We start from the raw sequence: 25,607 nt of genomic DNA on the forward strand, positions 1-25,607 counted from the left end.
AAGCTAAGGAAGGAATTTGTGCCTTGGGGAAATTTTAACCTAAGCTGGTAAAAATAAGCTTAGGGGTCTTTCATACAGCTCCCCACATCTGAACCCCAGAGTTCGGAGTGGGGAAGGAACCCTGACACAGGCATTGGGCCTAGTGGTTACTGCAGGCATCAGAGTCCATGGTCAGAGCTGGAGTCAGGAGCTCAGGATAAGAAGCAGTCAGAGCTGAAGTCAGATGTCAGGATTGGAGCCAAAGATCAGTACCGGGTTACCAGGAATGGGGTCCAAGGCAGAAGCAGGACTATGAACAAGGCAAGAGCAGGAACTGCTGAACTGCTGCTGCTGTTGGGCTTCAGAGCCAGTCTGCTGACTTTTCCAACCCATCAGGTAGTGTAGCCAGTTAGACAGCCTACTATAGCCCAGTTGCTTTCATTAGGTTGCCCACAGACTGACTCTGCTACAGACCCTGATTCCTGACAATGATATTCTATTTACTGAGCAAATGGGAAGCAGATAGTATGTCCCAAAACAGAGATGTTTCCCTTCTTGGCATCATATGAAGTTGCTAAGACACAAAACTATGGCTTCCACATTTTCATGTATGAAGGACTATTTTATCTTTCCCAGATTCTTCCTAATTATGACATTTTATGGCTTGTGGGATATAGGAGGTCAGAGTAGATCATCGTGACACTGCACCCCATGTTCTTCACATTGATATTATTATGGTATAATTATGATGCATTTTGTACAAGACAGGTCATGTGAGATGTCATTGGAAAAGTTATGATTTGCTGAATTTTATTATCCTATTTGTATGCATGCATAATTTTTGTATCTAAAATTAGGAATACTGACTATGTAACTGTATTTCAAACATGCTTACTCTGGGTGACACCCACAACTAGTCTTTCTGGTACAACAAAGAAGCAGCCAGACAATGCTGATGGGCCAACAGCAAAGACAATGGCTCCTCGAAGAACTTAACCTTCCTGAAAACCTCCCAGACAACCTATAAGTAATGGCTGTTATGACTCAGCAAGTTATGCCAGGGCATGTGACCAGGCACCATGACTGTGGACTCCATTTTGGGATGTCAGTGTTTTTCCACAAACTGAGTTTGGGACAAAGGGTTCTCGCCATACGCTAAAGCTATGTAAGTCAGGAAGTGGCGTCATCCATTGTTCTTCATTCGCCCACAACAGAACACCTCAGAGAAGCTCCTAAGTAAAAAAAGACTGAATTGGGGGAAGTGCTGGACCCAGGCTAAAGGGACTTCTAGCCAGTGTATGAAAAAGCTGGGGATTCCAAGCTGCGAAGCAAGAGCAGCTTGTACCTTGAGAATCTGCCAGCCTGCTTGTATCGCCAGTCAGGGTGAGAATTTGCTAATTCATATCCTCTCTTTCTAGTATCTTAAGCTTAGTTTGCATTTTTGTTTATTTACTAGGTAATCCGCTTTGATCTGTTTGCTATCACTTAAAATGTATCTTAAGTAATAAATAAACTTATTTTATCATTTAACCTAAACCAGTAAGTTTGGAGTGAAGTGCTTGGGAATCTTAGCTCAGGGGCTGCTGCATTTCCTCTCCACACTGAGGGAGGGATGAACTCTGTGAGTTTATGCTGTACAGTTCCCTGTGCAGAGCAAGATGGTATAATTTTGGGTTTATACTCCAGAAAGGAGTGCATGCCTGGGAAGCTGGTGGTTATCCTGGCTGTAACCTCTCTGTTGTTGGTTCATGCAGTGGCTGGTCAGAAAGCCCGCATGTAACTGCAGCTGGGTATGTCCCTGCCTGTGGGAATGCTGATGGAAGTGTAGGACCGAGAGTGGATCTGCAGCTTGTCACAGCAGCACAAGTGTGAAAGGGAACCCAGGCTGATGGGTCAGAAGGCTTGGGCTCAGTAGTACCCTAGTTCCAGGTGGCACCCTGGGGGGAACCCATCATAATCATAATGGTTCCTTTTGGCCTTAAAATCTAATGCTGTTAATGGTTACTTCTGGCCTTAAAATCTATTCTGTTGCTCTCAAAACATAGGTCTCTTTTTCTGGTAGTTGCAACAATTCTGTCACAGATGTTGAAGAGTCCCAATTAAGTTCCTGTGCTTCACATCCATTACTAGTCATTCCTTCTTTTTTGCATGGATTGAATCTTCAATGTCAAAATCAATTAGGCTGAGTTCACAGACTGTTATTCAATTTTTCTTTATTTGATTGTACTCCCAGGATTTATCTAGTTCTAGCTCTTAATTGATTTTCTAACACTTTCACCCTGTTGACCCTTTTAAAATTATGTTCAGCAGTCAGAACATTTTCAGATTAGACCCTGAACTACCCTCTTGTGTAGTCAAGACATTTTCTACTCAGTATAAAACTGCCTAGGCAGCTTAGTAACGACAACATTACTCTCTATTTTACCTTCTAATGGTGCCATATTAACATGAAGACTCAAGGAACACTTCCATGAGCTCTACTACAATCTCCTCTTTCAGGCAGATTTAGAAATTATGAGACCACAAGTTTGGGGCTCCCTGTCCCACCAATTATCTGATATTTTAGTCAGACTGGATTATACATCAAATCTCTTAGGACAGATTCAGCTGATGTAGTCATTGAAGAAAACAGAACTATGAACTTTCACACCAGCTGAGAATCTGGTCTTTAATGTTATCTATTATTAATATTTTCAATATTAATATTTTCAAAGTAGCATATCTGTTTTCTAAATAATTAAAGTGATTTTGCCTTGGGCCTATCCAAAAGTATGTTGTTCTTATGTTGAAATTTATTCCTCCATCCGAAAATGCATTACACAGATTAGACAATCCTATGAACTAGAACATGCAATATATATTTAGGATAAATTTTCAAGCTTGGGTGCCTAACATTATACATCTAAAACTACATTAAATCACCTAAATAAGTGGCCTGATTTTAGGGGTGCCAAGCAAGCAGGCCCAACCCTAAATTTGTAAAGGTTATTATACTTTACCTTTAGATGAATGGATCTAACCTGCTTTCGGATGCACATACATCCTCCAACCTGCACTGGTTCACGAGAACAGATCCGATAATTTTAAATGTTTTGTATCAAGTGCATGTCAATATTTAAAAACTGCAACTGACCTCTGTCCTGATGCAGTTGCTATAGGTGATGGTCCATTCGGGGCACGTGGTTCTTCACAAGTACTCATTTCCATTATTACTTTATCCAGGGACTTGAAAAGAAAAAAAAACAAAGAAATTTGGTACAAATTTCAATTTACTGCAGTAGATTAATAGATAACTTAGATACCTCATAATTAAAAAGTAGTAAGAACATTAAGTAAAAATCTTGCATAAATATTCTCTGGCCATAGCATTTTACTAGAAAATCTTTAATAGAACACATAACCGTTTACATTTTTGGACTTTTGTTTATACAGTGCTTATATCAGATATCATTTTTTTGCAACTCTCCTAGACTTTTGCGGTCATATATAAAAACTTTGTATACTTCTTGACTTCTAGTCAGGGAAACAGTCTATTCATCACACTGTAGTATATTTCTCAAAGGCTGAATTCTGAATGAGTATAAAATGAGGAAGACATCTGATTTTCTCTACACAGTCAGTCTTTCAGTGTGAAGGTTCACATAATATTAGCTTCCATGCCCTTTGAATTTTCTCTATAGTGTTTTTCTATTCGAAAGTGTTTGAAACTGGTCTATTGTTGAAATGTATCAGTGGCCGCTAGACGTTTTGTTGATATCTTTAAAACATTTTGTATCTACAAGAAAATTGACAGAGGTGAATTGTCAATAAATTTGCTATAATGGGTAGTTTTTGAGAATAAAATATTTAAGATTAACAGTCATCTTTGCCATTATTTTTCATTATTGAGGCTGGACTTCTCAAAAAGGAGACTAAATGAGTGAGGCACTCAAACTCCATTGATATTGAAGGATATAATAAAATAGCACAATTGCACCTTGCCAAATAATTTAACAAATGATAAAAAAAAAAAAAAAAAAAAAAAGGGTTATTCCCAGGAAGAGACCATCTAAATGCAGAAGCAGTTTCTTTGCCTCCGATATTAAAAACGGTCATGGTTTAAATTTATAACAGCAGCTAAGGAGAATCCCTATTTTTAAAACTCAGTTCCTGCAACCTCTTTCCCTCTGGCCTGGGCTACTGTAACTTTGCCTCCTCTTAAATCCATTCAAAACTTTCCTGCTAAGATTATCTTCTTGGCCCATCGTTCTGACATCACCACACTCATTATAAGTCTCTCCACTTGCTCGCCATTTCCACCACAAATACAAACATCTTGCCCTTAACTTCAGGTTCCTTCACAATTTTACATTATTGTACCGAATGGCTCTATTATCTCAATCAGCCATTGCCTTCATACTTACATCAGCTTCTATCTCCCACTTGTCCACTTCTCCCATAAACACCTTTGCACTTTTCTTCCATGCTGCCCATTATACATGGAATGCCTTCCCTCCTCCCCCAAAATTCATAAGCTTATTACCTGATTCCGCCTTAAGACTCATTTACTATGATGCCTACAGTGTGCTGCTAGCTGATATGGTGAGCTGAAACTACAGCTAATTGCTCACCTAGCTCAATGAACAACAAACAAATCCTACAAAAACAAAAGAAACTCCTAATGCGCACACAATCATTTTATGAAAGAAGTAAAAACATAATTATCTAACTCAGCCTCCCTGCCCTTTCTGTTTGTTTCACTAATCTCTTAGGCCTTTTCTTAAAATAAGGTAACAAGATCTTTGAAACAGGAACTGCATTTTACTATATGCCTGTACAGTACACAGCACAATGGGGCCCCGACTTGATTGGGCTACTGTAATACAAACAAACAGAGCTTGACTATGGGCTTTCTCAAAAAGATGCCTGATGCCTCCTCCCCGTTCTCCACTAAAAGGGCTGGTAATCGTTTTTATTTTAGAACAGAAAACTGCTACTTAGAGTCTGTGCAAGAGTCCTCCTTTTTGCTTAAAAAAGTACAAATAGAAAGGGCAATTTAATCTTGAGCAAAGGCACTTAAAACATTTGCCACCATATTAAAAGATGGATTTCCTGAAAGCCTTTGTTTTTAACAAAAGACAACTGAGTTCTGGCAAGTGCACCACTAACTAATCGAGCTACCTAAATCATGTATACAGAGTATGCCAACTAAATGAAGGCTACTTGAGCTCAGCCTTGCTGTGACGGAGTGCAGGGTGCAAACAAGTGAGCCTGCACTCCGATTATTAGATATGAATTAGTTCCCCTGGAAAAAGCTGAAGGCGTAATCAGTCAATCAGGCTGGCTGGCTGACAAGAAGAGGCACAAGAAGGAAGTGCAAGAGGGGAGAAAGAGGAACAGAGCTAGCCAAGCCTAGCCACAGAGAGGCTCAAAATAGGGATACCTCTGTTTCCCTTAGGCCCTGACGAGACGGCTAAAAGGTAGGTTAACACTGTAAATAGACTGTTGCATGGGGATCATTGTGAAAAGAATGGAGGGAACTTAAAATAAAAGGACACGGTGAAGGCACAACCACAGGAGTCTGTGCAGTTTCTGAAGGGAGAAGGCAAGAGAGGAGCCTTGCCAAGTGACAATCAACTTCAATTACACACATGCACCAATGATAATGCGGTTGTGGTGATGTAATTGAGGGCAGAATTCGGCCAATAGCCTGAAGTGTCCCATCCTGGTGAATACATTGCTTTCTAGAACCACCAGTGAGTTCCTGGTACATTCTGTCATTGAATTATTAACTTTTCCTACCAATTCCCATTCACTAAATCTGTTTGCAGGCAACTTATACAAATAATGAATAAGTACCTCTATTAATAGACTCAGATGGAAACTGAATAATGACCACCAGTGACTGTCAGCTACGTTAGTTCTGGCTTCTCCAACCTCTCCTGAGAGGCTTGTAAGAAAAGAGATGAAGAACTGACAAATTGCAATAATCCAGTTCTATGCATCTCCTAATTTTGTTAGGTTCTGTCTACAACTAAAAACCAGGCTAAAGCCTTGGACATGTTTTCACTGTGTTGCAACTGGGTCGGGGGACAACCATGCTGTTACTGGGTCCCAGGGCTAGGTTACAGTCATAGTGTGGAAAGGGCCTGAGAGAATAAAGTCAGACAAGAAGGTGGCAGGAACTTGCAATGAGACAAAAATCCATATTTCAGGTAAAGCTGAAATAATTAGAAATGATAGAAAAAACAGTTTTTCTAATAGGAATCAAGCAACAACCTAGAGACCCTCGTCTTTTATAGGATAGGGATACAGTCGCCAGAATGATTACCAGCAGATGGAGATGACAAAACAAAGGATACACTGTACACACCAGCTAAGGTTTAAATTATTTCTAAATAACCTCAGGGAAATTGTAAAACATTTTTTAAAAAGGAACTTATTTACAACTACTATCTGAAAGCCCATGCTATCGAAAAGGTATTAAGAGTTGGTATGTCAGTGTAACAGTGCCTCTCTAGGCCAACTAGGGCATAGCCCCAGCTCACTCAGCTCAGTGGGGCCTGGTCTACACTACGCGTTTAAAACGATTTAAAGAGCGTTAAATCAATTTAACGCTGTACCTGTCCACACTACAACGCCCTTTATATCGATATAAAGGGCTCTTTAAATCGATTTCTGTACTCCACCCGAGAGAGGAGTAGCGCTAAATTCGATATTAACATATCGGATTACGGTTAGTGTGGACGGAAATCGACGTTATTGGCCTCCGGCGGTATCCCACAGTGCACCACTGACCGCTCTGGACAGCAATCTGAACTCGGATGCAGCGGGCAGGTAAACAGAAAAGCCCCGCCAACTTTTGAATTACATTTTTCCTGTTTGCCCAGCGTGGAGCTCTGATCAGCACGGGTGGCGATGCAGTCTCAAATCCAAAAAGAGCTCCAGCATGGACCGTACGGAGATACTAGATCTGATCGCTGTATGGGGAGACAAATCTGTTGTATCAGAGCTCCGTACAGAACACGAAATGCCAAAGCGTTTGAAAAAAAATCTCCAGGATACACAGCGCTGCGTGACAAGCGTAATGGGAAGCCAGAGACTCAAATGGACGCTCATGGATGGAGGGGGTACTGAGGACTCCAGCTATCCCACAGTCCACAGCAGTCTCTGAAAAGTATTTGCATTCTTGGCTGAGCTCCCAATGTCTGTAGGTTCAAACACAGTGTCTGGCGTGGTTCAGGAATAGTTCCTCAGTTTTCCCCCCACCACCACCACGTGAAAGAAAAGGGAAAGAATCATTTCTTGACTTCTTCAATGTCACCTATGTGTACTGAATGCTGCTGGTAGACACGATGCTGCAGCAGTGAAGAGCAGTATCCGTCCTCTCCCCCTCCCGGTGGTAGACGGTACAATATGACTGATATCCGTCGTTGCCATCAGCCCGTGAGTGCTCCTGCTGGCCTCAGGTGAGGCTGGCTGGGGGCCTGGGTAAAATGGGAATGACTCCCAGTTACTTCCAGTAGATGGTACAGAACGGCTGGTAACTGTCTTCATCATAGCAACTGGGGCTGAGCTTCATCAGCCCCCTCCCTTTCCTGTGTAAAGAAAAGATTCCGTACTGCCTGGACTGTCATAGCCCCGGGAGGCTGCCTCCCCTCATTTTATCTCACTAACAAGTCTCTGTTTCTTATTCCTGCATTCTTTATAACTTCATGACACAAATGGGGGGGGGACACTGCCATGGTAGCCCAGGAAGGTTGGGGGAGGAGGGAAGCAACGGGTGGGGTTGTTGCAGGGGCACCCCCTGTGAATACTGACACGGAGCAGCTGTGCTCTGATACACTGGTCCTCTAATACACTTGCCCCTTATTCTAGGCAGGACTGACTCTATTTTTAGAAACCATAAGGGAGGGATTGACTCAGTCCCAAGTGAGTCAATCCCAATTTTGCTTTTGTGTTGCGCCCCCCGCCGATTTTCAGCCAGGGGCACTCATGATAGCAGCGGACAGTACAGAGAGGGGAGAGATAATCGTCATTCTCATTGCCAGTTTTCTCCGGCAGCAGACGGTACAGAACGACCCGGTAACCATCTCTATCATTGCAAAAGCAAGTGAATGCTGCTGTGTAGCGCTGGAGTATCGCCTCTCCTCTCTGCGGCATCCAGTACACATACGGTGCCTGGAAAAAAAAAAGCTGAACGGGCTCCATGGTTGCCGTGCTATGGCCGTCTGCCAGGGCAATCCAGGGAAAAACGGCGTGAAAGGATTGTCAGCTGATGTTTTCCCGGAGGAAGGAATGACTGATGACATTTACCCAGAACCACCCGCGACAATAATGATTCAACCCAGATTTATTCCAAGGGGCGGGGGAGACTGCGGGAACTATGGGATAGGCTACGTGAAAAGCTACCCACAATGCAATGCTTCAGAAATCGACGTTAGCCTCGGACCTATGGACGCACAATGCGAATTAACTAGTGGCCTGTGTGGCCGCATGAAATCGACTTTATAATATCAGTTTTATAAAACCGATTTTAGCTAATTCGATATTATCCCGTAGTGTAGACGTGGCCTGGGTCTGTCAGTCTATTCTGGATACCCCAGAATCTGAAAAATCCTCTCTGATCTCAGGTCCATCAGGGGGTTGGTGGGAGAACCCAGCCACTCCACTAGGTTCCAGCTCAAGGCCATCAAGCTGGAAAAGCAGGACCGGGATTCACAGACTCTGACAGTGGCCTGAGCAACTTCCTACCACCCCCTGGGCCTCTGCAGGCTCTTCAACTGCTGGTCTGTTCATGCCTTGTTGGAGTGTTGTTTCTGGGCAGCTCTTTAGCAGTTTGCTGACAGGAGTTCCTCTCTCCAGCCTGCTCACTCCTCCCGTGACCCCCGTGCCCTTCTGCTTCCCAGACCTTTTATTCTCCCAGCTGCTGTGAGGCTACCAGTTAGCACTGTCCGACAGTACCACTATTAACCCTTTGACTGCTGAGCCCGCGTGGGGTACATATACTCCATGACAGGTATTATTTGCAAAGTCACGTGTAAAAAAAAGCTGAAAATGGCTGAAAACTTAGAAACTGGATTTTAACAGACCACAAATTCCAGTGATAATTTATGATCGGTGATATTCTAAACAAAAGCAGTTCTTAACCATGTTTGTAGCTGTTTCCACCGCTTCACAGTGACTCAACAGACATTCCAGTCTTCAGAGTGATGTCTGAGGTTATTGTGCATGCTGGTTGTGTTGTTCTGTAGGTGGCCATGTTTATTTGTATATGATTTGTGTTATGCTGGGAGAGGTGTGTGGCTGAGAACTTGAAAATTGGACAGTAAAAGACCACAAAACCCAGTGATGATTCAACCTGGTGCTGTGCTGAACAAAAGAAGTTCTCAATTGTGATTGTAGCTGTTTCCATCACTTCACAATGACTCAGACATTTTAGGCTTCAGTGTGGGTACGTCTAGATGACGCGCCGTATCGGCGCGTTACAATCGATTGCTCGGCGATCGATATATCGCTACTCATCTAGACGGGATATATCGATCCCTGAGCGCGCTTAGATCGATTCCGGAACTCCACCAAGACGAACGGAGTTCCGGATTCGACATGGCGAGCCGCGGACATCGATCCCGCGCAGTGAAGACAGGTGAGTAAATCGATTTTAGATATTCGATTTCAGCTACGCTATTCTCGTAGCAGAAATTGTGTATCTAAAATCGCTTTTATCTCGTCGTGTAGACCTGGCCTGTGACATACAGAATGTCATTCCTGGAATCTTATATATCTACTTTTTGAGTTGATTTCAGAACTCACCAGACTGATTGGATGAGTTTTCAATTTTGTCCACGGTATCTGAAAGAGAAAACATTTTGCTAAAGCAAATCAAAACAAACATACATTGAAGAAAATGCATAGTAATCAAGATATCTGTCATTTTTATTTTCATTATTGTCATTGAACTGCTGGACTTGCATGTGATCTTTCGAAGCTAGTACAAATAATGAATAATTTTATGTGAGAAATATACATCACATAACACACAAAGTCATGTGGCCACAGGGAAAGGTAGCTTAGGAACTACTGGTGGCAGAAAGGAAAAAGGACCAAAAAAATTAATCTCTTTAATTCTGTGTTGCCAAACATAAGAAAAGTCCAACTGTTTTTCACATTCCTTCCTTAAAAACAAAACAAAAACCCATATCTCCTATGTTATGATATAAATCATGATAGCTTGCTTTCTCAATTCCCATTCTAGCATGGTCTGGGAAAGAGGACAGTAGTAGGGTTGTGTATCACAACACTTCCTAGCAAGAGAGACTGAAGGAGCACTGTCCCCTGGCTCCAGAGATTTATGTCCAGTTTTCAGCCAGAGTATGTCACCATAATATATGGCCTCTGAGGGATGGGAAGGGGGCGCGGGGGGGGGAAGCGATACCATATGAAAGAAAGTAGCAGAAAAAGTACAGTAGGACATCAGAGTTACAAATACAAGAGTTACAAACTGACTGGTCAATCACAAACCTTATTGGAAACCAGAAGTATGCAAAAAAAAGCAAATACTATACAGCACAGCACTGTGTTAAAAATAAACTACTAAAATATAAAGAAAAGTTTTTAAAAAATTTGACAAACTGGTTGTGCTCGTTTCATTTAAATTAAGATGGTTAAAACCAGCATTTTTCTTCTGCATAGCAAAGTTTCTAAGCTGTATTAAGTCAACGTTCAGAGACTCGAAAGAACAACCATAACATTTTGTTCAGAGTTACAAACATTTCAGAATTATGAACAACATCCATTCCCGAAGTGTTCGTAACTGAGGTTCTACTGTAACATACAAAAGAACAAAGAATAATTAAAGCAGATGGTATGTCATAGCCAAAGGAAACTCCAGTAGCTTTCTCTGCAAAAATATAAAATCCCTTGCTCCATTTCAAAGTGCATATGAGGAAAATTCCACTAGGATAAAGAAAAAATAAATTAAATCACTGTTCATTTTCATTGCTTCGGTCATAGTCGTACAAGGGATAACAATTAAGAAAATTTTCTACTATCTAATGCCTCCATCTTCTTTTTATGAAACTGTTAAACATCTACAACAAATTTTTAACATTATGAAATTCAGAATTAGCAATTTTCAGACTTCTTGAAAATAAGTTTTAAGAATGCAGAAAAGACGAAAAAGTGAGGAAGTCTTTCTTAATTACTGTTTCAACATAATACAATGCTCACCCTAATAGCTGCTTTATTACAAAAAACCTTGTTTATAGCAAGCCATGTTGGAAGATCCAGCATGTTCTGAAGCACCTCTTCATCCAACTCTAAATTGGTCAACTGACCTTCCCCCTTTAACGTGCTCAGATTGATCTTGTCAGGTGACAGGTTTTTGGTGAACCTAAAAGAGAATATGCATTAAAGCTTAAGTTAATGTCACATAAAGCAATTAGCTATCCATGCCATAGCTCATAATCAGCACAGAAATAATCTGAAAAGAACAGATTTCAAAGTACAGTTTGACCTTAAAAGTGACATGGTAAAAATGGCCCGGGGGTTTCACTGTTATTTGTCCCTTAAGGACTTCCGTATCAAATCTGCTCATTTACAAGTAAACAAATGGACTCAACAATTAAGATGTGCTCTTTCTGGTTTGTTTGTCATCAGGAATAAAGATTCTGCACTTAGAATTTAGCTAACAATTCTTTTGACGTTGTATGAGCCAGAACAGAATCCAGCTCATTCTCCTTTGAACCATTTTGGCGCTGTAGGGCTAACAGGAGAAAAACTAGTGAAAATGTATTTTTTCCTTAAATAAACAGATATGACTATGAATAAACTCAGGTGGCAGATCTTTGTAAAAATAAAACCTTTTTACTCTAAAGTCACTTTTCTAACTTTATTTGCACTTTAAGCTTGACAAAAATCTTGTATACATTATACTTAAAATATTCATTATTGTTTAATTTCAGAATGTATTAAAAACATATGGTAGAAACTGTTTTGTTGCATAGCATTCTAGTGTATTTACAATGTAGAAATTCAAAGAGAGGATTATAAATCCTACCATAAGTGCTTTTTTGTCAGAGTATACTTTGAAGTGTCATGATCCAACTACACTGCAAAGTCTTCTATATATTTTTAAAACTGAGAAATCTTAAAGATGACACACATACTGTACATATTACTATTTTATTAAAAGGCACAATAATTTACTTAAATCAGCGTAACAGTCCATGTGATTGTGCCAATCAGCGCACAGCCTAGTGATGTATAGCAAAGCCAAGGGATGCTTGGCGAAACTTACCTATCTACCTAAGGGCTGGTCTACACTACGGGGTAAAATCGATTTTAGATACGCAATTTCAGCTACGTGAATAACGTAGCTGAAGTCGAATATCTAAAATCGATTTACTCACCCGTCCTCACCGCGCGGGATCGATGTCCGCGGCTCGCCATGTTGATTCCGGAACTCCGTTGGGTTGGTGGAGTTCCGGAATCGATATAAGCGCGCTCAGGGATCACTATATCCCGTCTAGATTAGATGGGATATATCGATCCCCAAGCAATCGATTTTAACGCGCCGATATGGCGCGTAATCTAGACGTGGCCTAAGTTGTTATATCACACGTAGCACGTTTTATCCGCTTTGCTGGATCAGGGCCTGAGTACCTAACTTTCTGCCATCTAAGTTTGTTTTCGATTCACAACCTGGACTCTCATTTTACAGCTTCAGATAGTACATCACCACGTCCACTGAATATGTTCTGGGTCCTTTCAGTAGCAGATTGCCACTTGTCGGTCTTTGCCAGAAGGATGGGGAAAACATTCTAGGAATCACCACTTTGCTGCCATGTCCATGCCAGTTACAGCTCATATGTTTTCTCTGAACTGAGAGAGCCTGGTTCCAAAGAAAACTGTCAGGTTTCTAGTTAAGCTAGGCTTTTGTTTTTATTTTTCATGCTTTTTTCCCCACCAATCTCCAATTACTGTTGAAAATACCTGACAGTCACTTTCCCAGTTTGACTGTTACATCATGTTCTGGAGGTATCAAAATTTGTAAGCACACTACCCTGCTTAACAAAAACCAAAATGCCCAACACACATTCAACAGTTTAAGTGTCCTGTTAAGGACATGAGATATCTTAGAATATCAGGGTTGGAAGGGACCTCAAAAGGTCATCTAGTCCAACCCCTTGCTCAAAGCAGGACCAATTCCCAACTAAATCATCCCAGACAGGGCTTTGTCAGGCCTGACCTTAAAACCTCTAATGAAGGGGATTCCACTACTTCCCTAGGTAACCCATTCCAGCGCTTCACCTCCTCCTTGTGAAAAAGTTTTTCCTAATATCCAACCTAAACCTCCCCTCTGCAACCTGAGCCAGTTACTCCTTGTTCTGTCATCGGGTACCACTGAGAACAGTCTAGATCCATCCCTCTTTGGAACCCCTTTCAGGTAGTTGAAAGCAGCTATCAATCCCACCCCTATTCTTCTCTTCTGCAGAATAAACAATCCCAGTTCTTTCAGCCTCACCTCACAGGTCATGTGCTCCAGCCCCCTAATCATTTTGTTGCCCTCCACTGGACTCTTTCCAATTTTTCCACATCCTTCTTGTAGTGTGGGCCCAAAACTGGACACAGTATTCCAGATGAGGCCTCACCAATGCCGAATAGAGGGGAATGGTCACGTCCCTTGATCTGCTGGCAATGCCCCTACTTATACAGCCCAAAATGCTGTTAGCCTTCTTGGCAACAAGCACACACTGTTGACTAATATCCAGCTTCTCATCCAGTGTAAGCCCTAGGTCCTTTTCTACAGATCTGCTGCCTAGCCATTCGGTCCCTAGTCTGTAGCAGTGCATGGGATTCTTCCATCCTCAGTGCAGGACTCTGCACTTCTCCTTGTTGAACCTCATCAGATTTCTTTTGGACCAATCCTCTAATTTGCCTAGGTCCCTCTGTATCCTATCCTTACCCACCAGTGTATCTACCACTCCTCCCAGTTTAGTGTCATCTGAAAACTTGCTGACGGTGCAGTCCACACCGTTCTCTAGATCATTAATGAAGATACTGAACAAAGCCGGCCCCAGGACCGACCCTTGGGGCACTCCGCTTGCCAACTAGACAGAGTCATTGATCGCTACCCATTGAGCCTGATGATCTAGCCAGCTTTCTATCCACATTATAGTCCATTCATCCAGCCCATATTTCTTTAACTTGCCAGCAAGAATAGTGTGGGAGATCGTATCAAAAGCTTTGCTAAAGTCAAGGAACAACACGTCCACTGCTTTCCCCTCATCCACAGAGCCAGTTGTCTCCTCATAGAAGGCAATTAGGTTAGTCAGGCATGACTTGCCCTTGGTGAATTCATGCTGACTGTTCCTGATCACTTCCCTTTCCTCAAAGTGCTTCAGAATTGATTCCTTGAGGAATCCTTGTTCTCTTTGTTAATTTTCCACACTCCTATTTTTGTGTAATTTGCAAACTTTATTACTGATGATTTTAAGTTGTCTTCCAGGACATTGATAAAAGTGTTAAACAGCATAGGGCCATGAACCAGTCATGTCACTCAACCAGACATCATAACCACACAGAATTCCACCACTGCCTACCAGTTTAAGCACAACTTTTTATTTTCAAGACTAAGAAGAATGCAAGAAACCATTTTAGATTCACTGATTCCAAGGCCAGAGGGGACCATTGTGATAATCTATCTGACCTTCTATAGAATTTCCCCAAAATAATTGCTAGAGTACATCTTTTAGAAAAACAGCCAATCTTGATTTAAACATTGTCAGCAATGGAGAATCCAGCATGATATTTGCTATATTATTCCAGTGGTTAATTACTCTCACTATTAAAAATGTACACCTTATTTCTGGTCTGAATTGGTCTAGCTTCAACTTCCGGCCATTGGATCAAGTTACACCTTTCTCTGCTAGATTGAAGAGCTCATTGTTGAACATTTGTTCCACAAGTACAGACTTACAGATCGTAATCAAGTCACTCCTGAACCTTCTCTTTGTAAAGCTAAACAGATCAAGCTCCTTGAATATACTATTAGGCATATTTTCTATTATTTAATCATTCTCATGGCTCTTCTCTGAACTCCTCCACCCCTCTAGTTCATCAACATCTTTCTTGAATTGTGGACACCAGAATTGAACATAGTATTCCGGAAGCAGTCACACCAGTGCCAAATGCAGGGATAAGATAACCTCTGTATTTCTACTCAAGATTCCCTTGTTTATGCATCCCAGGATTTTATTAGCTCCTTTTGCCATAGCATCACCGTGGGAGTTCATGTTCAGCTGATTATCCACCATGACCCTCAAACCTTTTTCATAGTCACTGCTTCTTGTGAGGGTTCTCTAGCCCATAAGTATGGCCTACATCCTTTGTTCCTAGATATATACTTTTACATTTAGCCATACAGAAACACAGTTTCCTTGTGCCCAGTTTATCAAGCAATCCAGATTGCTTTGTAGCAGTGACTTGTCCTCTGTTATTTTCCACTCCCCCATTTTTGTGTAATTTTCAAACTTTATTACCAATGATTTTATGTTGTCTTCCAGGTCACTGATAAAAGTGTTAAACAGTGTAGGACCAAGAACCAATCCCTGTGGGACCCCACTGGAAACACACCTTGATGATGATTCCAGATTTGCAATTACATTTTGAGACCTATCAGTTAGCTAGGTTTTATTCCATTTAATGTGTGATGTTCATTTTATATAATTCTAATTTTTTAATCAAAATATCTCGTGTTACCAAGTCAAATGCCTTATAGATGTGTCTGTATATTATATCAATGTTAATACCTTTATCAACTAAACCTGTAATCTTAACCCCCAAAAAATCTCAAGTTAGTTTGACAGTATTCATTTTCTATAAACCCATGTTGATTTGCATTAATTACGTTATCTTCCTTTAATTCTTTATTAACTGAGTCCCATATCAGCCATTCCATTATCTTGCCTGGGATAGATATCAGGCTGACAGGCCTCTAATTACACAGGTCGTCCCATTTATACTTTTTAAAAATTGGCACATTAGTTTTTTCTAGTCTTCTGGAATGTCCCCAGTGCTCCAACTGAAACCCATTTAGTTAGAGAGATGTGTTTTGTTTTTTCTTTTTTTAAAGAGAGATTGTTCATTCCTTAAAGACTGTTTAAAGAGATTTCTTTTCTGAATATGTCAAGTTTTTGATTACCTGGCAACTTCATTTTTTTAGAAATGTAGATAAACCTAGACAAATTGCTTCTGGTTCAATTATAATTTTATTTCTTAGTTACTTAATAACTATCATTAAGAAACAAAATCTGGAGCTACTGTAAAAGGTGACCACAATTATTTTCAAGGTTATGAAGAGAAGCTTACTCACCCTGTGCAGTAACTCTGGTTCTTTGAGATGTGTCCCTATGGGTGCTCCACTCTAGGCCTGCTTGCATCCCCTGTGTCTCAGCACAGAGATTTTAGGTAGCAGTGTCCGTTCGGCTTGCACATCCCATTACAGCGCTATATAACCCACGTGCAGGGCATGAAACGGGCAAACCACTCACAGTTCCTTTTCTGCCACAAAGCTCATTGGAATGAACTTGGAAGCAGAGGAGAGGAGGGCGAGTAGTGGAGCACCAACGGGGAACACACCTCGAAGAACCACAGTTACTGCACAGAGCGAGTAACCTTCTCCTCTTTTTCAAGTAGTGTCCCTATAGATGCTCCACACTACACGACTCTGAAGCAGTAACCCTAATGAAAGGGTGGGGCTTCAGAGTCAAGTTAAGAATTGAGGATAAGACACACAAATATGGTATCGGATACTCAATTGTGAGTAACTGCATAATGTTCAGCAAATGTATGAGCAAATGTCCAGGTTGTGGTTCTACATATTTCTGTGTCTGGAACATTTTGGAGAAAGGCTATGTAAGGCTCTGTAAGTGACAAGGAATCTCGTGGGGTGAGTTCATGTTCTAGAAGAATGTTGAAAATTCCTCTAATATCCCTGTGAGACCAATAGTGGTTAGATGGATACTGAGCTGCATTTCTTGAGTCTCTTTGGAGACTGAGGATCCCTTAGATCTGTCTGCAATGGAGAGAAATTGTCTGGGAGATTTCCTGAAGGGCTTAGCCCTATCTGAATAAAAGGCTAATGCTCTACTGACATCAAGTGCGTGAAATGTTGCATCTCTTTTGTCTCATGACTTCGGAAAGATAACTGGGAGGTGAATTAATTGGTTTATGAGGAAGTCCAAAGATATTTTTGTTAGGAATATGGGGGGTGGTCATAGTGTGACCTTGTCTTTTAAAACACTGTAAAAGGGTGGTACACCATTAGAGCCCTTATCTCTTCCACTCTTTTAGAAGAAGTCATAGCTGCTAGAAATGCAGTGCAGAAGGGAGCAGGTGGCCATGAGTTCAAAGGGAGGTCTTGTAATATACCTGAGGATAAAGTTGAGATCCCCTCCCAATGCGAGGCAGCTGATTTTGAGAAAAGGCTACCTAGACCTTTGGGAAAACTTCTTGTTGTGGGATGAGCAAAAACAGAATAACCCTCTATTTTATGATGGAAGGTCATGCCAGCTACAAGGTACACCTTTATGGAGTTCAGAAATAATCCTGACTTTTTTAGTTCTAGGATGTAATCTAGCACAAATGACAATGGAAAGAATGTTGGAGGAATGTGCCTCGAGTCACTCCAGAATTTGAATCTCTTCCATTTTCGATATGCATGTGTATCACAAGTAGTATGTTTCCTGCTATGTAAAAGCACCACCTTCACATCCTCATTTCTAACCCCTCGAACCACTGACCAGCCAAGTCTTGAGCTGGAAAACCTGGAGATTGAGATGATGGACCTGGCCAGCACACTAAAAGAGGAGATGAGAACAGGTTGGAAAGTGACTGGCTGGCAAACAGCCAGCTAAGTATGGTAGGAGAATCATGTTTGTCTCGACCACGTGGGAACTACAAGTATAACCCTGGCTTTTTCTCCCTCTAGCTTGATCAGGACCTTGAGTATTAAAGGAATTGGTGGAAATGCATACAAGAGACCTCTGTTGCATTGCAGGAGAAAGTTATCTCCAGGAGAGTGGTGACCCTAACTGGCCCTGGAGCAGAACTGGGAGCATTTCTTGGTTTTGACTGTGGCAAATACATCTCTTTGGGATGCTCCAGCATAGAAATCTGTGGTGGAGAATGGAGGGGTCTATTTCCCATTCATGATCGTGGGAGAAGTGTTTGCAGAGAGTATCTGCCATGGTGTTTTGTATACCCAGAAGGTAAAACTACTGAGATGTTGATGTGGTGATGAATGCACCAATTCCAGAATTTCACTGCTTCGGCACAGAAGGAAGATGATCTCTCTCCTCTCTGGTGGTTTATATAATATATAGATGAGAGGTTACCCATCATGTTCTTTATATGCTTGCCCCTGGTCAGTGGGAGAAAATGCGTGCAATTGTTTCTGACTGCTCTGAGTTCCAGCAAATTGATATGCAGAGTGGACTTGAGTGGAGATCACCTGTATTGAATAGCGTGGATGCTCAGGTGGACTCCCCATCCCAATAAGAATGCACCCAATGTTAATACCAATGTGGGGGGGGAGGCTGAGCAAAGGGAACTCCTGAACGATCATTGTAAGGGTCTTTTCACCAGTTGAGGGACTTTTTGACTATCAAGGGCATTGAGAGAAGTTTATTTAAGCTGGGTTTGCTTGATAAGTAGACTGTTCTGAGCCACTCTGCAGCGCATGTGAAGTCTCATGTGATTTATTACAAAGGTGCTCACAGTCATGTGTCCCAGTAGCTGGAGACAGTTTCTGGTCGTTGCGTGAGGGCCGATCTTGACAGTCCAGGTCAAATTTACCACAGTGTTGAACCTGTGTGAGGGGAGGAATGCTTTGGAGTTAATGCGGACATTCAATTGTAGTCCCAGTCAGAGGAATAGGTCCATGGCCTTTTGTGTGCCCATCAAACTGTCACCAAAAGAGCATGCTTTAAGCAGACAATTGGCTAAGTATAGGAAGAGCACAATTCATTCCTTGTTTGCAAAGATGTGCCACGACCACAGAAAGGACCTTTGAGTATGCTCTGGGAATGGATGATAGATCGAATGGGAGCGCCTTGTATTGAAAGTGATCCTGACCCAGAATGAATAGTAACCTTCTGCAGGTTGGGTGGATCACAATATCGAAGTAAGCATCCTATAGATCTGTGGTAAGCTGCAGGGATGTGCTGGCCGCTGCTTCCCGCAGCTCCCATTGGCCAGGAACGGCGAACTGCAGCCTCTGAGAGCTGCAGAGAGCCGTGCCTGCAGACGGTCAACATCAGCGAAATCTCTCGTGGCTAGCATTCAGATTACCCTGATGGACCAAACACGGCCTGCAGGTTGCCCACCACTGTAGATCTAGGGCCCAGAACCAGTCTCCTGGGCCCAGAGATGGAATTATTGCTACATGAGTTACCAATTTGAACTGTTGAACTTTACAAATTTGTTCAGTGATCTCAGATGTAGAATGGGTCTCCAACTGCAGTTTTTTTTCAGTACAATGAAACATTTGGAGTAGAATCCACTTTGTGCTGTGTGGGAACAGGTTCTATAGAACCCAGCTTCAGTAGAGAGTTGTTTTCCTATCATAGAAGGTGCTTGTGAGATGGTCCCTGAAGAGGGACAGGGAGCAGGGTGGAAAGAGAGGTAAAATGGATAGAATATCCTGTAGAATGAGCTCCGACACTCACTCGTCCGTAATTATGTGTTTCCAGTTTTGACGAAAAAGAGCAAGATAGTCGCCAAAGCAAAGGAGACAAGCAGTCTGTTGCAGCAGGTAAGAATGGGAGTAGTAACTTAAGCTATCAACCAACCCATCAAAATTGATGTTTAGATGTAAAGAGTTGTGGATTCTGGTGGTTAGTAGAGGTCTGGAGAGAATGCCAGGTGCTTTGCATAATTCATCAATTTAAACTTCACCTTCCAGATTGAATAAGGAGACTGCTCAAGTGGAGTGAGTCTGGATCACATCTGGGCATCTGAGTCTCATCTACTCTGAAGACCTTCTGAATATATGATCTGATGCATTTGGCCAGATAGACCAAGACATACCCTTTTTTAAATCCTTCAGATAGAACTAATGACAAGCCCACTCTACACAAATGTTCAGTGCTGTCTAAACAAATCTTAAGGGCCCATATCAAATCAAAGATGTGCCACACCTTTTCCTTCTTCCCTTCCCTGTGCACTGAAACTCCGGAGAGGGGGAGGTGGAACAATTTGTAGAGTCAGGGTGCTAAGAGCAATTGCACCAAACTGTAAAACCTTGTATACAATGGAAACCCCTGAGTTTTATGCTTCGGTGTCCTGGGCATCTCAGCTGCACAAGGAGCCTCCTTCAGCCCTGCTGTCAGCACTGCCCTGACCCTAATCCCAAACGTATCCTTCATAGCTGGGGGGGGGGGGGGGGGCGCTTTATAATGAAGTTGTTTAAATTAGAAAAAAATAAAAAATTAAATTCTGCCAAGCTTAAGTACACTTAGTTTAGGCCTTATCATTGGTTGTCATAAGTTGAAATTTAATTTTAAATAGGTAAATTTTTTTTAAAAAAGGAAAAATTTAATTTAATTGAAAAATCCAATTTACATTTAAAAAATCCACTTTACAGAAAACTGATCAGGAAGAGTGGCAGCAATGGACATGTGTGTCAGGGTACTTGGTACACCATGGCACACTTACGTGCTTTGGGTATAGTAAGACTTCCTGGTTCTCATAATGTTCATGTACAGTAGGGAAAGTTTACAGACAATGGAAAGAAAATTCCATTCCCCTGAGGAATAGGGGTTGATAAAGTTCAAATGTTGGCAGGTCTTTGGAGGCCAGTTTATTAATAAATGTATCACATATTATCATGCAATATAGATTTATTATATGAATGTCAATAAGGGTAAATGCCTTTGAGATGGCCACCATCTTGGCCAACTGCCAAAGACTGCACAGGGAACCTCTAGAACTGAAAGCAAACTCAAGATGTTGAAAATTCTAAGGGCCAAGTTCTGTAGCCATGAGCTGCAATAAAGACACATTCTCTGGGAACTGGGTAGAGAGAGACAGAAATAAAACACACTCACCAGTGAGTTACACTGGACAGAAGGTAGCTTGTCTCAAGAGTTTAATGCCCACAACAGTTTGAATTCCAGTTGAGTCTCACTTATGATGGCTGCTATCCTAACATGCCAGAGATTGAACTGGACACCTCCAAAGCTAAAAGTATGTGTCCCTCGATCCCAGAGCCATAAGAGAACCATATCCGCTCTGAATCAGGTGCTCAGGTGGATACATAACATATGCTAGCCAGTGGATTTCACCTCCATGGCTTTCCTTTAAAATAACTTGTGCTTCAATTTTGCACACACTGGATGAAACCTGTCCCCACTGAAGTCAACTGCAAAACAATGATGTCAATGGGACCATAGTTTCATCCTTTACTTCTGCATTCAAAGAAACTGACCCCTTTCAAATAATCACTTCCATTTCAATTACCACACACCAGGCCTCCATGTAGATTGCTGCTTCAATTTACTTTCTGGAGACCTAACTAATCCAAACTGCCCTCAGATTTACCTCCTAGCATAAGGAGTCCTGTCCCCATGCTTAATATATTCTGACTTCCCTCCCACATCTTTTGGCTTCAGTGCAAATATCAATTCCCTCATTACAACAAATTCCACTTCTCCATGTAATATTTGTAGACTGGTTTGTATTTGAAAATCTATGTTGGTTCTTCTTCAGATACAAATAGATGGAGCAGAAACAGCTGCTGTTACCAATGGCTATAATCTAATCGTCACATTGCAGATCTCCAAGACACCAGCCAGTGTCTACGCATGAATGAGGCACTTACACTACAAGAATGGGAATCACTTTTTAAAAATATAAAACACTGTTCAATCTACTTCTTTTTCTGTTTCACTTAATGTGAAGTCCTCACACAAGCATATTAATCGTCCTTCCTATCCCACAATAATCTTTTCACAGCACACTTATGAAAAGCCTGGAAATTGTTAGAGATGTTATCAAATCCAGCAGGGCTGTTACAAATATAGTAGTCCTACAGATAAGGAACTTAATGAACACAATGACTACAGGACACTATAAACATTAAGTTTCTCCTATATACAAAAACAGATACCTTACTAAACTTATATAATTTATGTAATACAGCTAGCACCTTTGGGCACTGCAAAAATAATAAACTGATCACATTTTGACAATTGGACTGTACTTGAAGGTTTATTAACTTCTGCTCAAAATATAACATTCCTGAACTAAAGCTGAGACATTTTCACACAGAAAAGGATTGATAGTGGGGAAAGTCTGAAGAATTTAAAATTATGAAATAATTAATAAGATAATGGTGAAGCACTGGCTTTTTCTGCAGATAGCAAACTTGTCTATGACTTACTGGAGAAGTAGTAGCTGAAAGCCTGTGCTGTTGTACAGGTGTAATTCATAAAATCATGTCTATAAAACCTTGAAAATGGCCGAGAACTTAAAAACTGGATGGTAACAGACCGCAAATGAAAGTGATGATTGAATCTGGTGATATTCTAAACAAAGAGAGCACTCACCAACACTTGCATATTTTTCCATCTCTTCGCACTGACTCTACAGACATAATAGAACAGAGGAACAGCTGTACTGGGTCAGACCAAAGGTCCATCTAGCCCAGTATCCTGTCTACCGACAGTGGCCAATGCCAGGTGCCCCAGAGGGAGTGGACCTAGCAGGCAATGATCAAGTGATCTCTCTCCTGTCATCCATCTCCATTCTCTGATAAACAGAGGCTAGGGACACCATTCCTTACCCATCCTGGCTAATAACCATTAATGGACTTAATCACCATGAATTTATCCAGTTCTCTTTTAAACGCTGTTATAGTCCTAGCCTTCACACCCTCTTCAGGCAAGGAGTTCCACAAGCTGAGTGTGGGCTGCGTGAGGAACTTCCTTGTACCTGTTTTAAACCTGCTGCCTATAGGCTTCATAGTGACAAGCCTGGAATCTTATTACATAAATATGCCTCTGGCAGGATGAATGCTTTTCTTCCCTGACACTCTTTTATCTTGTGTATGTGGTAGGTTTGGGTTTTTTCCACCCTTATTTCTTTTCTCCTCCTTCCTGGCTCCCACACCATGTGTCCAAGTTGCATTATTGCCAACCCTAAGTATTCAAAAATAATGCAACAGCCCTCCCGCTCCAAAATCACAAGTTATTAAGAAATAGTAAATTTGGGGAGGTTTGTTTACCTACAGGATTTTGAACTTTTAGGACAGTGGGTCTCAATCTGGGATACACATACCCCTGGGGGTACGTAAAGGTCTTCCACGGGGTACATCAACTCATCTAGATATTTGTTTAGTTTTACAACAAGCTACATAAAAAGCATGAGCAAAATCAGTGCAAAGTAAAATTTCACATAAACAAGTTATTGTCTATACTACTTTATATACTATATGCTAAAATAGAAGTTTAATATTTATATTCCAATTGATTTCTTTTATAATTATATGGTAAAAATTAGACAATAAGCAATTTTTCAAGTAATAGTGTGCTGGGATACTTTTGTATTTTTATGAGTGATTTTGTAAGCAAGTAGTTTTTAAGTGAGGTGAAACTTCAGGTATGCAAGACAAATCAGACTTCAGAAAGAGGTACAATAGTCTGGAAAGGATGAGAGCCACTGCTTGACGGTTCCCACTTTCAAACTTTTTTCCATAGCTATGGAGACCAGGAATTTTTTTTTTTTTTTTTAAATGAAAGCCAAGATTCTCATGTAACCAGAAGACTAAGAGCAGGGGCTTTAAAAGAACCCCAACATAAATTGTGAGACCCACAATAAAATCCTAAGTCTTGGCAACATTACTTCTTCTTCGAGTGCTTATTCATATCGATTTCAATTAGGTGCGTGCACGCTCGTCGGAAGATTTTTACCCTAGCAACACTCGGTGGGTCGGCTGGGCGCCCCTTGGAGTGGCACCGTTATGGCACTTGATATATACCCCTGCCCACCCAACGGCCCTTCAGTTCCTTCTTACCGCCCGTGATGGTCGTTGGAACTGTGGAGTGTGGCTTTGCTGATCTCCACATCCCTAGCTACTCGTAGTTCTTTGCTGTTACTGTGTGTATAGTTCGAGTTCTTGCAGTTACAGTTAGTATTAGTTGTTGTCTTCATAGTTAGTGCATATAGTTTAAGGGGGGGATCGGGGATTAACCCCTTTCCTCCACCCCGGTGCGGGTCCATGTCCAAGGCACCGAGATTCAAACCGTGCTTAGCGTGGCAAAAGCCAATGCCAATAGGGGATCCCCACGATTCCTGCCTCAAGTGCCCAGGGGAATCCCACCTTGCTGATAAGTGCCGCATCTGCAAGTCCTTTAAACCAAGGACGAAGAAGGGAGCGGGACTTTCGACTGAAACAGCTCCTCATGGAGTCTGCACTTAGTCCTCCAGCATCGGCATCGAGAGCCCAACAGACTGCTTTGGTAAGGAGCGCCCCTTCGGCCCCAGACCGCTCTGGTACCGAGAAGGAGCCCCGGCACCAACATCTGCTCGGCACTGCTCCCTGTCCCCGAGACCCGAGAAGCAACATAGTGCTTCAACTTCTGCTCCACGGAAGGAGCGCTCTTCCAAGACGGTTCGTCCGGCATCGTCATCTGCCGCGGCACCGCCGACTGTGGCACCGCAGATTGTGCCTCCGCCAAGCTCGGCACCGTCGATTCCGGTCCCATGAGGGCCGTCGAGTCTGGTGACTGACAGCTCCCCGGCTCATGCTGTGGTTGAGCTTGCCCTCCCTTCTACGCCGGAGACCTTCTCCACGGCAAGGGAGCTCATCGCAATGATGGCGTCAACACTGCCTCAACCCCTGGCACTGCCAGTGCGGGTCATACAATCCATTGGCAAGCCGGCCATGGTAAGGCCTCCTTCCATTGGTTCACCAGAGAGATATCGTTCAAGACCCCGGTCTCGCAGACGCTCTCGATCGCGCCGGTCCCGCTCCCAGCACCGCTCTCCATCATGGTACCGGTCGCACTTGCGGCACCGTTCGACATCTCATTCGCCGGACAGATACTCCTGGTACCGATCTTGGCACCGTGGATCCCGCAGTCGCTCCAGACGAAGGGACTCGAGATCTCAGTCGACCTCCCGGCACCAATACAGTAGAAGGTCCCAGTCTCGCTCGCAGTGCCGCTCCCCAGCACCACCCCGGCCCAAGCATCGAGAACAGTGGCGCCCTCTCAGGGCCTATAGGCACCGCCGTGGCCTTCCAGACACACACTGGTGTCACTGCAGGCTGGCAATGAACCCTATCATCAGGAGTGTGACTCTGACGTCCCCAGGCATACATTCCCAGAGAGAAAGAGCCACAAGCAAGGGCCTCATCACTGGTCCTTCTGGACAATGTGGGCATACCACCAAAGCCAAGGTGCACCAACAGTGGCTCAATGGTCGGCCCCATCAGAACACCAGGTACCAGAAGAGACATTTAGCCACCCCCACCACGGGCACAGATAAGGCTTCAATTCCATCTACAGTCGCCGAAGTTCCACCGGATGCAGATGATGCCCCTTAAGTACAGGAGCCACCACAGGACCCTTTGGTCCCAGGCCTCT

At 42.4% G+C, this 25,607-nt stretch overlaps 1 protein-coding gene across 7 annotated transcripts in view; it reads right to left on the bottom strand.

Annotated features, from left to right (window-relative positions):
* Positions 1-25,607, bottom strand: part of BLTP3B (bridge-like lipid transfer protein family member 3B) — an 80,725-nt gene that overhangs the window by 37,909 nt on the left and 17,209 nt on the right. For all 7 annotated transcript variants that reach the window (XR_012656135.1, XR_012656134.1, XM_032788563.2 and 4 more), the window contains 3 exons: positions 11,188-11,350; positions 9,772-9,810; positions 3,113-3,204 (listed from right to left, as the gene is read on the bottom strand). Coding sequence is in view for 5 of the 7 variants with exons in the window: in XM_032788563.2 (XP_032644454.1) it covers positions 3,113-3,204; positions 9,772-9,810; positions 11,188-11,350 (294 nt within the window). In the remaining 2 variants the exon portion in view is untranslated. The remainder of the gene's footprint in view (positions 1-3,112; positions 3,205-9,771; positions 9,811-11,187; positions 11,351-25,607) is intronic.

Source organism: Chelonoidis abingdonii, chromosome 1 (genome assembly GCF_003597395.2).
Source record: "Chelonoidis abingdonii isolate Lonesome George chromosome 1, CheloAbing_2.0, whole genome shotgun sequence".
Lineage (NCBI taxonomy): Eukaryota > Metazoa > Chordata > Testudines > Testudinidae > Chelonoidis > Chelonoidis abingdonii.